This window comes from Stegostoma tigrinum, chromosome 14, assembly GCF_030684315.1.
Source record: "Stegostoma tigrinum isolate sSteTig4 chromosome 14, sSteTig4.hap1, whole genome shotgun sequence".
Taxonomy (NCBI): Eukaryota; Metazoa; Chordata; class Chondrichthyes; order Orectolobiformes; family Stegostomatidae; genus Stegostoma; species Stegostoma tigrinum.
Genome location: NC_081367.1, coordinates 66,690,630 through 66,706,543, shown reverse-complemented (window position 1 = coordinate 66,706,543; position 15,914 = coordinate 66,690,630). Strand labels below are relative to the sequence as shown.

Here is a 15,914-nt window from a genome sequence, read left to right as displayed (position 1 = left end):
GACACTTTTCAGAATGGTCACTGGACCCAACAAATTAACTCTGCTTTGTCTCTGCAGACACGGCCAGACCTGTTGAGTTTTTATGGTAGTTTCAGTTCTTGTTTGATTTCCAGTATCCATAGTTCTTTTGATTTTCATTTTTACGTTTTGGGGATTTGATTATTGGTTTAACACCACCTCTGGCAATATCAAAAGTGTACCACGGTCTCTCAAAGTTATAGCTTAAAGTAAATGAGATGTATGATCACGCAGTTCCTTGATGATACCTTTTGTGGGAGAAATGCTGGCTAAGGGGACAGGGAGAAAACCCAATTTATTTTGAGTCATGCTAGAGTTGTTTCTTCACGTGAAACATGCAGAAGCATTCCCCATTTGTGGATATATTATTTCAGTTAAGCCTTTTTAAATAAAGCTGGATTTTCTACTCAAACCTAATATTGTTTGGAATGTGTCAGAGATAGTGGAAACTGCAGATGCTGGAGAATCCGAGATAACAAAGCGTGGAGCTGGATGAACACAGCAGGCCAAGCAGCATCTTAGCAGCACAAAAGTTGACGTATCGGGCCTAGACCCTTCATCAGAGAGGGGGATGGGGAGAGGGAACTGGAATAAATAGGGAGAGAGGGGGAGGTGGACCGAAGATGGAGAGAAAACAAGATAGGTGGAGAGGAGAGTATAGGTGAAGAGGTAGGGAGGGGATAGGTCAGTGGGGAAGATGGACAGATCAAGGAGGCGGGATGAGGTGGTAGGTAGGAAATGGAGGTGCGGTTTGAGGTGGGAGGAAGGGATGGGTGAGGAAGAACAGGTTAGGGAAGCAGACAGGCTGGGCGGTTGTGTGATGCAGTGGGTGGAGGGGATGAACTGGGCTGGTTTTGTGATGCAGTGGGGGAAGGGGAGATTTTGAAGCTTGTGAAGTCTGCATTGATACATTGGGCTGCAGGATTCCCAAGCAGAATATGAGTTACTGTTCCTGCAACCTTCGGGTGGCATCATTGTGGCACTGCAGGATGCCCATGATGGACATGTGGTCTGAGGAATGGGAGGGGGGAGTTGAAATGGTTCGTGACTGGGAAGTGCAGTTGTTTGTTGGGAACCGAGCGAAGGTGTTCTGCAAAGCGGTCCCCAAGCCTCTGCTTGGTTTCCCCAATGTAGAGGAGGCCACACCGGGTACAATGGATACAATATACCACATTGGCAGATGTGCAGGTGAACATCTGTTTGATATGGAAGGTCATCTTGGGGCCTGGGATGGGGGTGAGGGAGGAGGTGTGGGGGCAAGTGTAGCACTTCCTGTGGTTGCAGGGGAAGGTGCCGGGTGTGGTGGGGTTGAAGGGGAGTGTGGAGCGGACAAGGGAGTTGCAGAGAGAGTGGTCTCTCCTGAAGGCAGACAAGGGTGGGGATGGAAAAATAGCTTGGGTGGTGGGGTCGGATTGTAGATGGCGGAAGTGTCGGAGGATGATACGTTGTATCTGGAGGTTGGTGTGGTGGTATGTGAGAATGAGGGGATCCTCTGGAGGCAGTTGTGGCGGGGGCAGGGTGTGAGGGATGTGTTGCGGGGAATGCAGGAGACGCGGTCAAGGGCGTTCTCGACCACTGGGGGGAAAGTTGCAGTCTTCGAAGAACGTGGACATCTGGGATGTGCGGGGGTGGAATGCCTCATCCTGGGAGCAGATGCGGTGGAGGCGGAGGAATTTTGGCTTGTCATTGTTTGTCATTGTTTATTGTATATCCATCCCACCACAGTGGTGCCATTGGTGAACTTGTAGATGACGTTTGTTTGAAATTTGGCAACAGAGTTGTGGATGTACAGTGAGTATAGCAGGGGGCTGAAGGATGCATTCCTAGAGGGTGGGGGGGGGGGGGGGCGGGGTGTCTCCAGTGTTGTGTTATTGTGGAGGAGGTCCTATCCTCACCAATTGTGGCGTGTGGGTCAGAAAACCGAGGATCCAGTTGCAGAGGGCAAAGCCGAGACCAAGTCATCGAGTTTTAAGATCAGAGATAGTAGGAACTGCAGATGCTGGAGAATCTGAGATAACAAGGTGTAGAGCTGGATGAACACAATAGGCCAAGCACCATCATAGGAGCAGGAATGCTGACATTTGGGGCCTAGATCCTTCAGAAAAAAATCAGTCTGGAGGTTATAATGGTTGGAATATAAAAGCAGTGATGTGCTTCTGAGACTTTATAAAGCTCTTGTTAGGCCTCATTTAGAATACTGTGTTCAATTTTGGGCCCCACACCTCAGGAAGGACATCCTGGCCCTGGAGCGTATCCAGCAGAGATTCACACGGATGATCCCTGGAATGGTAGGCTTACCGTACGATGAACGGCTGAGGATCCTGGGATTGTATTCATTAGATTTTAGAAGGTTGAGGGGAGATCTAATAGAAACTTACAAGATAATGTATGGTTTAGAAGGGGTGGATGCTGGGACGTTTCCGTTAGGTGGGAAGACTAGGACCCGTGGGCACGGCCTTAGAATTAGAGGGGGTAAATTTAAAATGGAAATGAGGAGATATTTCTTCAGCCAGAGAGAGTGGTGGGCTTGTGGAATTCATTGCCACGGAGTGCAGTGGAGGCCGGGATATTAGATGCCTTCAAGGCAGAGTTTGATAAATTCTTGGTCTCACAAGGAATCAAGGGCTACAAGGAGAGTGCAGGGAAGTGGAGTTGAAATGCCCATCAGCCATGATTTAAATGGCGGAGTGGACTTGATGGGCCAAATGGCCTTACTTCCACTCCTATGTCTTATGGTCTTATCTCTGCTTTCAATGAGCAGAAGTCTGATGTAGGTGTCTTTGTTATCCAGATGTTCCAGGGATGAGTGTATGGCTAGGATATAGCATCTGCTGTGGATCTGGGTGATAGACATTAAGGCACACTGCATGTACTTTCTTGGGTACGAGGATGATGGTGGTCTTTTTGGTGCAGTTGGGGACTTCAGCTTGTAGGAGGGGGGAGTTGCAGATGTCGCTGAATAACTCCAACAGTTGGTCTGCATAGGATCTGAGTGCACGGCTTGGGACGCTGTCTGGGGCTATTGCTTTCCTTGGGTTTAGTCCCAGGAAGACTGATCTGATGTCTGGAGGGAACAGGAGTGTCAGGGGCTGTCGAGGCAGGTATGACTGCACCGCTAGCATCCTGCTCAAACTGAGCACAAAGTATTGAGTGCATCAGGGAGGGATGTGTCTTTGTCCGCTATCTTGCTGTGCTTTATTTTGTATCCTGTAATGTTGCTCGGGGCTCTCCATAGGCAGCAGGAGTCTGTTTGGTAGGTTTGCGCCTCTAACTTGGTCCAGTACTGCGTCTTGGCTTCCCTGATGGCTTTGTAGAGGTCATTTCTGGATTTTCTGTATTGACCTGGGTTACCCAACTTGAATGCTACACGTCTGGTCTTCAGTAGGGAGTGGGTTTCCTGGTTCATTCAGGAACACTCGGATTAATTTCTTTAGTACACAATCCCCCACACATTTTACTCACACAGTCCATGATGGTGTATGCATCTGGGTTTGCCACTGAGTACTTGAACACAGCTCAATCTGGTGAGATCAGTCAGCCCCGGAGATGGTCTTCCACAGCCTCGGACCAGCAATGTATTTCCTTTTGTGAAGGATCCTTCTGTTTCAGCTTTTGCTTGTAAGCTGGGAGGAGGAACACAGTGCTATGATCTGATTTCCCAAAGTGTGGATGAGGGATGGAGCAGTACTGTCTTTGTTTGTGGAGCAGTGGCCCAGAATGTTTGGTCCTCTGGTGGGGCAGGAGATGTGTTGCAACTTTCACAGCACCCTCTTGAGGTTGACTTGGTTGAAGTCGCAGCCACAATGAACAGGGCTTTGGTGAAATTTGTCTCTGGATGTTTGTAGCTGTGTAAATTTATATCTAGGGCATTCTTCTCATCTGCGTAGGGTGGTATGTAGACTGCTGACAGGATAGCAGTGGAGTACTCTTGCAGTCGGTAGCAGGGACAGCATTTTACTGTAAGATATTCTAGGTCCGGGGAGCAATGGCTTGCTGGAGTTGCTACATATGAGCACCAGGAGGTGTTGATCAGGAAGAATACCCCACTACCCTTCGCCTTACCTGAGGATGCCGTGCAGTCCATGTGATATATGGAGAACCCGTCGGCTTCTAGGGCACAGTTGGAAATGGCAGGGATGAGCCAAGTCTCCATGGAGAATCGCACACAGGAATCTTGCAGGAAGTTAAGTCTGCACCTGAGTTCATCCAATTTGTTTTCTATAGCCTGGGCATTTGCTAGGAGTATGCTGGAGAGGGGTGTCTTGAAACTGATTGAGACTGCCCCATACCAGTCTCAAAGTTGGTCTCAAATTAGTTGGTTTGATAATAACATCCACTGTCTAGACTAAACTTCCATGCAAATGTAGCTATATGATGATACCCTAGCTGTGTCAATGAGCTTGAGAGGATGGAGTAACCACTGAGTTGGAATTTGAGAGTAATTTTTAGATGTAAGTGTAACATCAAGACACTGACAAAGGAATCAGATGGTATTTGCAATGGATAATGAAAGGTAAGGTCCCATATGTAGGGCGGCACAGTGGCTCAGCGGTTAGCACTGCAGCCTCACAGCGCCAGGGACCTGGGTTCGATTCCAGCCTTGGGTGACTGTGCAGAGTTTGCACATTCTCCCCGTGTCTGCGTGGGTTTCCTCCGGGTGCACCGGTTTCCTCCCACAGTCCAAAGATGTGCAGGATAGGTGGATTGCCCATGCTAAATTACCTAGAGTGTTCAGGGGTATGTGGCTTATGTAGGGATGGGTCTGGGTGGGAAGCTTCAAAGGGCAGTGTGGGCTTGTTGGGCCAAAGGACCTGTTTCCGCACTGTAGGGAATCTAATCTAATCCTATTTCTACTGACTGCTCTCTCATTAGAGGGTGATGACTGGTGGTGGTTTAATCTGAGGGTGACCATGTGTCAGGTGACGGGAGAGATTCAAAAGGAAGGTCGCTTGTGGTAACCTCAGTATGGGAATTGTACCCATGCTTTTGGCATCATTGCGTCACAAACCAGTGATCCAGCAACTGTGCTTACTGGAAAATTATAGAGTCAGAGTACTTACAGCATGGAGACAGGCCCTTCAGCCCAAACTGGTCCATACTGACCAGAATGTCCATCCATGTTAATCCCTTTTCCCCGCACTCGGTCCATATCCTTTGAAACCTTTCTTATTCATGTATTCATTCAAATGCCTTTTAATGAACCTGCCTGAATCAATTCCACTGGCAGCTCACTTCATGCGCATACCACCCTCTGTGTGTAAAATAAAAAGTTGTCCCTCAGATTCTCATTTATTCTTTCCCCTCTTACTTTAAACTGATAGCCCTCGATTTCCCCAACGCTGGGAAAAAGACTGAGTACATTCACCCTATCCATGCCACATGATTTTATACACTTCTGTAAGATCTCTCTTTCCCTGCATCACCACCGTCATCAACTCCTCAGACTTTTATTCTCTAAAAAAAAAGTCCTGGCTTGTCCAACCTCTCCCTATAACTCAAACCCTTGAGTCCTGGCCATGTTCTTGTAAATTTCTTCCGCACTCTTTGCAAATTAATAGCATAGTTCCTCCAGCAAAGTGACCTAAACTGAACATGCTACTCAACGTGTGACCTCACCAACCTCCTGTACAACTGCAACATAACATCTATACTCAACACCCTGACTGACGAAGGCCAGTGTGCCAAAAGTTGTCTTTACTGCCCTGTCTACCTGTGTCTCCACTTTGAGCAAACCATGCACCTGAACTCCAAGGTCCCTCTGTTCCACCACGCTCCTTCAGGCCCTACCATTCGCTGTGAAACTCCTACCTTGACTTGACTTTCCCAAATGCAACACTTCACACTTATCTATATTAAACTCTATTTGCCATTTCTCAGCCCACTTCCCCAGCTGATCAAGATTCTACTGCAATTTCTGATAACCTTCCTCACTCTCTACGATACCACCTATTTTAGTGTCATCTGCAAACTTACTAATCATGCCTTGTACATTCTCATCCAAATCATTGATATAGATAACAAACGGCAATGGGTCCAGTCCAACAAGCATCCTTCCACTAATGCCCTCTGCTTCCTACCATCAAGCCAACTGTGTATTCAATTTTCCAGCTCTCCCTGGATTCCATGTGATCTAACCTTCCAGAGCAGCATACCATATGGGACCTTATCAAAGACCTTACTGAAATCCATATAGACTACAGCTACCACCCAGCCCTTATCAACCTTCTGGGTCACTTCAAAAAACACTAACAGATTTGTGAGGCATGATCTCCCACACCCACATGGTGACTACATCAAATCAAACCGTGTCCTGACAAATGCATGTATCTCTTATCCCTCAGAATCTTCTCAAGCAACTTAGCTACCACAGATGTTAAGCTTACTGGTCTATAATTCTAAGGATTTTCTTTGCAGCCCTTCTTGAATAAGGGCCAAATGTTCGCTATCCTCCAGTCTTCTGGGACCTCACCCATGGCCAACGCTGATGTAAGTATATCAGCCAGGGCCCCACTATTTCTTCTACAGCCTCTTGCAGAGCCCTTGAATATATCTGGTCAGGACCAGGAGATTTATCCACCTTCATATGTTCTAATACTTCCAACACCATCTCCACTGTGATGATGTAGACTGTCCCCAAGATATCGTCACTAAATTCCCAAGTCTTCATGTCTTTCTCCACGGTAAACACAGAGGAGATATATTCATTGAAGATCTTGCCCATTTCTTATGGTTCCACACATACATGTCAACTTTGGTCCTTGGGGGGTCCTATTACCTCTATGGTTATTCTTTTTCCTTTAATACATTTAAGGAATCTCTGTGAATTCACCCTAATCTCCTCAGCCAAAACTATATCTTATGCCCTCTTTACGCCCTCCTGATTTCCTTCCTCAGTAAATTTATGTACCCCCAAATACCTCCACAGATTCCTTGATTCCAGCCGCCTGTACCTGAACCATGCCTCCTTTTTTCTGATCAAAGTTCCAATATCTCTTGTCACTCAGGGTTCCCTACTCCTGTGAACCTTGCCCTTCACCCTCACAGGAACATACAGACCCTGAACTGTAGCTATCACACTTTTAAAGGTCTCCCACTTGCTGGAGGTCTCTTAGCTTGCAAACAAACTACTCCAATCAACCTCTGCAAGCTCCTGTCTAATTCTATCAGAATTTGCCTTGTCCCAGTTTAGAACTTGAACTTGTGGACCAGTTTTGACCCTCTCCATAACTGTTTTAAAATTAAAAGAACTATGGTCACTGGTCCCCAAGTGCTCACCCACTGTCACCCCAGTCACATGTCCCGCTCTGTTTCCTAAGAGTAAGTGAAGTTTTGCTGCTTCCGGAGTAGTACCCTCCATATACTGCTTAAGGAAACTTTCCTGAATGCATTTAACAAATTCCACCCCACCTAAGTCCTTAACAGACTGGGACTACCACTGTGTTAGGAAAACTAAAATTGCCCCCTATGACAACCCTATTGCTCCTGCAAGTCTCCTCGCATATTTGTTCCTCTAATTCCTGTTGACTATTTAAGGTGGGGGGGCTATTCCAATATCTATCCCAATAATGTCACCATCCCCTTCTTATTTCTTAGCCCTACCCACAAAGCCTCACTAGGTCACCCCTCAGTTATTTCATCCCTGACTACTGCTGTGATACTGCCCTTGATCAAAAATGCAACTCCCCCCTCCCTTCATTCCTCCACCTCTGTCCCACCTAAAGCACCTGTACTCTGGCACATTTAGCTGCCAGTGCCGTCCCTCCCTTAGCCATGTTTCTGTAATGGCTGTACTATCCCATTCCCACAAAGATATCCACACCAATGAGTTCATTGGCCTTACCTGTCAGCCCTCTTGCATTGAAATAGATGTAATTTAATTCAACAGGCATTCCTCGCTCCCTGTTCTATTCCCACCTGACCTGTCTTTTCAACACGCTATTTCTGATTACTGTATCTCCTATGAGTCTCTTACTTACCACTCTGGCCCCCGCCCACCCTGCCAATCTAGCTTAAACTCCACCCCCCCACCACACCTTGTAGCACTAACAAGTCTGCCTGCCAGGATATTGGTCCCCCTCTGGGTCAGGTCTAACCAATGCCTCTTAAACAGATCGCCTCTGCCTCAGAAAAGATCCCAATGATCCGGGAATCTGAATCCCTGACCGCGTACCCGCCCCCATCCCACCCCAATTCTTTAGCCATGCATTCATCTGGCATATCCTCCCGGTCTAACCTCACTGGAAGTAATTTGGAGATTACCGGATTAACTATAAGCAATTAAAACATCTAACTTGCTGAAATTGAACTAAGTAATGGCATAGTCTTGGCACTTTAAACACTCCAAATTCCGCCCTCTGTTGTCTTCTTCATTGTTTTATCAGAAATGTTTATTGCCTCATTGTTTATTGATCCGCTTCTAAGCACCAACTGGTGTTAGCATTATTCTCGCCTTTCTTCCTACCAGTACCTTGCTCTGGCGAAACTCAAGACTGAAACATGACAAACAGGGCATTTTGTGAAATAATCAGCTTTAGAAAGATTGAGTTTTATTAAGATTTGTTTTCAACTGAAGACACAGCATTGTTAATATACCCAAAAATTGATTGAAAAATAAATTTGTGATCTTCACAATAAACCTAATCGACTCTAAGAATAACAGTATGTAAGATTTAAGACAACACCTCCATTCTGGTACAATCAAAAACTTGTGGGTCCGACTTAGAAAGGCAGGCCAGGACCTTCAACCTAAAACCAGGCTCCTTATTTTGACCAATGTTACTCCCAGATGCAATGTTGGGACAATTGCTGGAGATCTTTGTTTCATTTTGACAATTCTTCATTCCAAATTGAAATTCAAATACTTGTATATACTACACAATCACTCCACACCTAGCCCTGACTCCATACAGAGATTGTACTGTATCCTATTGAGTGTCTTCATCTCTAGTCCAGAGGTGACTTTTTTACATCTTAATACTTTCTTCCATCCTAATAGTTTCCCGGAGTTGGGAGAGCCTTTGTTGTTGAGAAGTAAGGAAAGTTGGAAGTGGAATTTTTTCTGGGTCATTACTTGGAAAGTTCAGAGCAATGTACATTTTGTTGATTGCTGTTCGAACCTTCAGCTGGCTGGCCTGAAGGAGAAGCTCATCCTCCGTTATCAAACTGTTCGTAAGTGTTAGCTTTGATGTTCTTCTGAACTGAAGGAAAGAAAGCAAGCAGGAAGATACAGTTTCAGAGATAGTAGGAACTACAGATGCTGGAAAATCTGAGATAACAAGGTGTAGAGCTGGATGAACACAGCAGGCCAAGCAGCATCAGAGGAGCAGGAAGGCTGACATTTGTGGCCTAAACCCTTCTTCAGAAAAATGAAGAAGGGTCTAGGCCCGAAACGTCAGCCTTCCTGCTCCTCTGATACTGCTTGGCCTGCTGTGTTCATCCAGCTCTACCCCATGTTATCTACAAAGATACAGTTAATGGGACAGTTAAACTCCAACGATTGTAGAAATTGGGAATTTGCTCATTCTTCTTGCCTGGCTGCAAAAACTGAGTGTAAATGGTCCATCTGTTATTTAATATGCTGTATTTCTATCCCAAGAATTCATTTACAGCTTCTTTGAAGGAAGAAAATCTATCGGGGTAGGATATTTTTCAGCAGCAGCCTGCCCTGTGAGTCAGACTGAACGTATTCTTGCTGCTATTGGATATCCTGCAGCCACTTAATAAACAGCAAACCTGAAATATGCAAATTTCCCTTATACTTACACTAACACACACTTCTAAAATATCTATTCCTAGTTTCAATGCTTTTGTGTGTAAAACAAATAGAATAATAAGTGGACAATACTAAATTTCAATTCCAGAATGTTTTATGAATTGAATTTTAATTCTATCAATCCCAAGTGGGATTTGAGCTCCTCTCCCTTGACAGGGTCAATCTGGGTCTGTGCATTCTTTGTATGGTAATACTGCCTCTACGCCTATCTCCCGATGTATGAATAAGGAACAAGATTTAGGTCATTCTGCCCTAGATTGCCATTCAGTAAGGTCAAGGTTGATCTGATTTTAACTTCCACTGTACAGTCACCATAGTCGATTAATGTGGTGCCCAGATCTCAGACAGCTAAACAAGTTGTATATTTCTTCAATTCTAATCTTGTATTATTGGCTTTCAGACCTGCTGCTGCAGCTATCAAACTATTGGAATGAAGTAAGGGTTTGGAATGAGGGTGTGGGAGAAATGAATGCGGTAGAAAATAAAGCAAATAGTTTACACAAACTGACTGTTTTACCTTCAGTTTCGTTCCCACTTTGAACTTTGCTTGCTTCCCCATTGCCAGAAAATTAATGAAAATCCGTTCTTGCTCTATAATCCTGACACCAATGTTTTCATTTAACGATATGAAAATTGGTTTAAAAGGAATAAAGGCAAGAGACAAACGGTCTCTCCAGTACCAACGCCTCACTCTGCTGCCTTGATTATCCAAACAGTGGCCACCCAATACGTTTATATTTATCCTGTGTATAAAAGACACACGCATCCATTATACATACATGAGACTTCAACAAGAACTATTTATAGATGTGTTCTGCCCATAACACAATGAAACATTCTACATCTTTCTCAAAGAAAATATGACATTCAGTCCGAATAAAAAGGTCTCAGCTCAGACGACAATAGTTTGATTGAAGGCGTAACTTTTAAGAAGCGTCTCGAAGGAGGAAAGTGACGTAGAGAAAGGGACAGTTGTAGGGAGAGAATTCCAGAGTTTGACACCAATGGTGCAGCAGTTATAACTAGGAATGTACAAGTGATCGGAATTAGAGGAATATAGATATCTTGAGGTTTGTAGGGGGCTGGATGAGGCTACAGATGTAGTTAGAGACAACAGAGGGATTTGAAAGCAAGTATAAGCATTTTAAAGTTTAGGCTTTTCTTGAGCAGGAACCTACACAAGTTAGTATTTATTATATTAGGAATTAATAACTCATTATCCTAGAAGAAAAACATAGAAACCAGGAGCAGGAATAGGCTATTTGTCCCTCACAGCCTGCTTTGTTATTCAATATGAGCGTGGTTGATCATCCAAGCGAGTGCCATGTTCCCAATTCCTCCCCACATCCTTTGATCTCTTTAGTTTTAAGAACCATATTTAATTCCTCCTTAATTCTTTCAATGTTCTGGTCTCAACTGATTTCTGTAGCAGAAAATTCCACAGGTTCACCACTCTCTGGGTGAAGAAATTCCTCCTCACCTCAGTCCTAATTGGCCCAGCCCATTTTCTTAGACCGTGACTCCAGTTCTGAACTCCCCAGACATTGGGAACATTCTTTCTGCATTAATCCCTTCTAGTCCTGTTAGAATTTCACAGGTTTCTCTGAGAGACACCTCATTCTTCTAAACTTCATAGGATATAGTCCTAACCAATGCAGTGTGTTTTGCTATGTCAGTCCTGCAATTCCAGGAATGAATCTTGTAAATCTTGTTGCGCGCACTCTACAGCCCGAACATCCTTTCTCAGATAAGGAGACCAAAACAGAATGCCACCAGGTGTGGTCTCACTAAGGTACTGTAGAATAACCGTCTGTAGTATCTTTCACAATCTAAGGACACCATTAAACTAATTTAGTGGCAGCCAATTTGTGTACAGTAAGATCCCACAAACAGCAATGCAACCACAATAATCTACTTTCTCAGTTGCACATCCAACTAAAACACCAGCAGTGTAAGAAATTGTTGTGCAACAACGTTATAAAATCTTAAGAAGTTTGAATATTATGAAGAATGCTTTCTGGTTGAAAACGCATGATGGGCCAATTGGAGATATTGAGAGATGACAGACATTCCTGATAAGATAGGATCTCACAAGCTGAAGATAAACAAACCAGTAGAATACATCAGAAACAGGCTCTTGAGAGGGAAGAAAAGCAGATTGGCAAGAGTTTCTTAAAGTAATCCATTCTGATTGCAGCCTTTCACAGATAGAAGAAGATGGGAAAATAATTTCTTCACACTTTGGTAACTAGCAGGATTGGCCACAATCACTTGCCGTGAATTATGGAGATCAATACTCAGCTTGTATTACTGGGCTACCTGCCCAGATCTTAGATCCTTGCAGAACAGCAAACCAACTCTTGCCTGTTACAGGTTGTACACTTGTTCATGCACTTCATGCATTACAATCAGTGTTTCTTAATAAACTACTTTAACATTACTGATGAGTTCAATCCCCGTTTTCTTGTGTAACCTGTGTGTTCCAAACTCAAACTTTTTACCAAAACCTTTGTTCTGGAACTCTCAGCAGTTCTGCTAAGGTGACCTTGTTGTTTTACAAAGTTTATAGGAAGACACCTAAAGGGATCTCTGGTCTGATAAATGTGTATATTATACATTACCATTTTAAAATTTGAATTTTTTTAAATAGATGCTTAGGAGTTTTGGTTTCAGCTCTGAGAAGGTGACTTTAATGGATCAGAAAGTCATTTCGAAATGTGACTTAAATATATAATTTCCAAAAAATCATATGTTATAGTAAGTGCCTAGCCAGATATCTGTGGTGTTAATTAATGAAGTCTTTACACTGCTGCGTTTATGACATATAGAAGAAAATCATTGGGGCCACCGGTAACTTAGTTTGTGTTCAGTTCAGAAGAAACATTTTCATTCAATTTTGAGCAGGGCAGATTTTTGGTTGGTAGAAGCTTTGGGTTGTGAATGTTTGAAGAAATCTCTTAACTGTCAAAACTAAAAAGGAATCCAGGCTAGCCAAACCAGAAAGAAGTCTTTAAAACATTTCAGCAGTCCAAAAAGACCATAAGACATTGGTCATTCAATCATGGCGGGTAAGTCTCTCAAACCTTTTCTCCCACTTTCTCCTCATAATCCTTGATCCCCTTGACAATCAAGAACCTGTCTATCTCAGTCTGAAGTATACTCAATAACCTGACCTCCCCAGCCTTCTGTGGCAGTGAATTCCACAGGTTCACCACTGTCTGGCTGAAGAAGTTTCTCAGATAATAAAATGTGAGGCTGGATGAACACAGCAGGCCCAGCAGCATCTCAGGATCACAAAAGTTGACGTTTCGGGCCTAGACCCTTTATCAGAGAGGGGGATGGGGTGAGGGTTCTGGAATAAATAGGGAGAGAGGGGGAGGCGGACCGAAGATGGAGAGTAAAGAAGATAGGTGGAGAGGAGAGTATAGGTGGGGAGGTAGGGAGGGGATAGGTCAGTCCAGGGAAGATGGGCAGGTCAAGGAGGTGGGATGAGGTTAGTAGGTAGGAGATAGAGGTGCGGCTTGGGGTGGGAGGAAGGGATGGGTGAGAGGACGAACAGGTTAGGGAGGCAGAGACAGGTTGGACTGGTTTTGGGATGCAGTGGGTGGAGGGGAAGAGCTGGGCTGGTTGTGTGGTGCAGTCGGGGGAGGAGACGAACTGGGCTGGTTTTGGGATGCGGTGGGGGAAAGGGAGATTTTGAAGCTGGTGAAATCCACATTGATACCATTGGGCTGCAGGGTTCCCAAGCGGAATATGAGTTGCTGTTCCCGCAACCTTCGGGTGGCATCATTGTGGCACTGCAGGAGGCCCATGATGGACATGTCATCTAAAGAATGGGAGGGGGAGTGGAAATGGTTTGCGACTGGGAGGTGCAGTTGTTTATTGCGAACCGAGCAGAGGTGTTCTGCAAAGCAGTCCCCAAGCCTCCGATTGGTTTCCCCAATGTAGAGGAAGCCACACCGGGTACAGTGGATGCAGTATACCACATTGGCAGATGTGCAGGTGAACCTCTGCTTAATGTGGAAATTCATCTTGGGGCCTGGGATAGGGGTGAGGGAGGAGGTGTGGGGGCAAGTGTAGCATTTCCTGCGGTTGCAGGGGAAGGTGACGGGTGTGGTGGGGTTGGAGGGCAGTGTGGAGCAAACGAGGGAGTCACGGAGAGAGTGGTCTCTCCGGAAAGCAGACAGGGGTGGGGATGGAAAAATGTCTTGGGTGGTGGGGTCGGATTGTAGATGGCGGAAGTGTCGGAGCATGATGCGTTGTATCCAGAGGTTGGTGAGGTGGTGTGTGAGAACGAGGGGGATCCTCTTTGGGCGGTTGTGGCGGGGGCGGGGTGTGAGGGATGTGTTGCGGGAAATGCGGGAGACGCGGTCAAGGACGTTCTCGACCACTGTGGGGGAACGTTGCGGTCCTGGAAGAACTTGGACATCTGGGATGTGCGGGAGTGGAATGCCTCATCGTGGGAGCAGATGCGGCAGAGGATTTGGGAATAGGGGATGGAATTTTTGCAGGAGGGTGGGTGGGAGGAGGTGTATTCTAGGTAGCTGTGGGAGTCGGTGGGCTTGAAATGGACATCAGTTACAAGCTGGTTGCCTGAGATGGAGACTGAGAGATCCAGGAAGATGAGGGATGTGCTGGAGATGGCCCAGGTGAACTGAAGGTTGGGGTGGAAGGTGTTGGTGAAGTGGATGAACTGTTCGAGCTCCTCTGGGGAGCAAGAGGCGGCGCCGATACAGTCATCAATGTAATGGAGGAAGAGGCGGGGTTTGGGGCCTGTGTAGGTGCAGAAGAGGGGCTGTTCCACGTAACCTACAAAGAGGCAGGCACAGCTGGGGCCCATGCGGGTGCCCATGGCCACCCCCTTAGTCTGTAGGAAGTGGGAGGAATCGAAAGAGAAGTTGTTGAGGGTGAGGACGAGTTCAGCTAGGCGGATGAGGGTGTTGGTGGAGGGGGACTGGTCGGGCCTGCGGGACAGGAAGAAGCGGAGGGCCTTGAGGCCATCTTCATGTGGAATGCAGGTGTATAGGGACTGGACGTCCATGGTGAAAATGAGGTGTTGGGGGCCAGGGAATTGGAAATCCTGGAGGAGGTGGAGGGCGTGGGTGGTGTCACGGACGTAGGTGGGGAGTTCCTGGGGTCGAGAACGCCCTTGACCGCGTCTCCCGCATTTTCCGCAACATATCCCTCACACCCTGCCACCGCCACAACCGCCCAAAGAGGATCCCCCACGTTCTCACACACCACCCCAACAACCTCCGGATACAACGCATCATCCTCCGACACTTCCGCCATCTACAATCTGACCCCACCACCCAAGACATTTTTCCATCCCCACCCCTGTCTGCTTTCCGGAGAGACCACTCTCTCCGTGACTCCCTTGTTCACTCCACACTGCCCTCCAACCCCACCACACCCGGCACCTTCCCCTGCAACCGCAGGTAATGCTACACTTGCCCCCACACCTCCTCCCTCACCCCTATCCCAGGCCCCAAGATGACTTTCCATATTAAGCAGAGGTTCACCTGCACATCTGCCAATGTGGTATACTGCATCCACTGTACCCGGTGTGGCTTCCTCTACATTGGGGAAACCAAGCGGAGGCTTGGGGACCGCTTTGCAGAACACCTCCGCTCGGTTCGCAATAAACAACTGCACCTCCCAGTCGCGAACCATTTCAGCTCCCCCTCCCATTCTTTTGATGACATGTCCATCATGGGCCTCCTGCAGTGCCACAATGATGCCACCCGAAGGTTGCGGGAACAGCAACTCATATTCCGCTTGGGAACCCTGCAGCCCAATGGTATCAATGTGGACTTCACCAGCTTCAAAATCTCCCCTTCCCCCACCGCATCCCAAAACCAGCCCAGTTCGTCCCCTCCCCCGACTGCACCACACAACCAGCCCAGCTCTTCCCCTCTACCCACTGCATCCCAAAACCAGTCCAACCTGTCTCTGCCTCCCTAACCTGTTCTTCCTCTCACCCAACCCTTCCTCCCACCCCAAGCTGCACCTCCATCTCCTACCTACTAACCTCATCCCACCTCCTTGACCTGTCCATCTTCCCTGGACTGACCTATCCCCTCCCTACCTCCCCACCTATACTCTCCTCTCCACCTATCTTCTT

General features: G+C 46.4%; 1 protein-coding gene across 4 annotated transcripts in view; it reads right to left on the bottom strand.

The window, feature by feature from the left end:
* Window positions 1-8,550: 8,550 nt before the first annotated feature.
* Window positions 8,551-15,914, bottom strand: part of LOC125457949 (glutamate-rich protein 6-like) — a 66,833-nt gene continuing 59,469 nt past the window's right edge. For 3 of the 4 annotated variants that reach the window (XM_048542766.2, XM_048542769.2, XM_048542768.2), the window contains 2 exons: window positions 10,308-10,533; window positions 8,551-9,215 (listed from right to left, as the gene is read on the bottom strand). In XM_048542766.2, the coding sequence (XP_048398723.2) occupies window positions 8,982-9,215; window positions 10,308-10,533 (460 nt within the window). In that variant the 3' untranslated portion in view covers window positions 8,551-8,981. The remainder of the gene's footprint in view (window positions 9,216-10,307; window positions 10,534-15,914) is intronic. The other variant, XM_048542770.2, reaches the window with a different exon arrangement.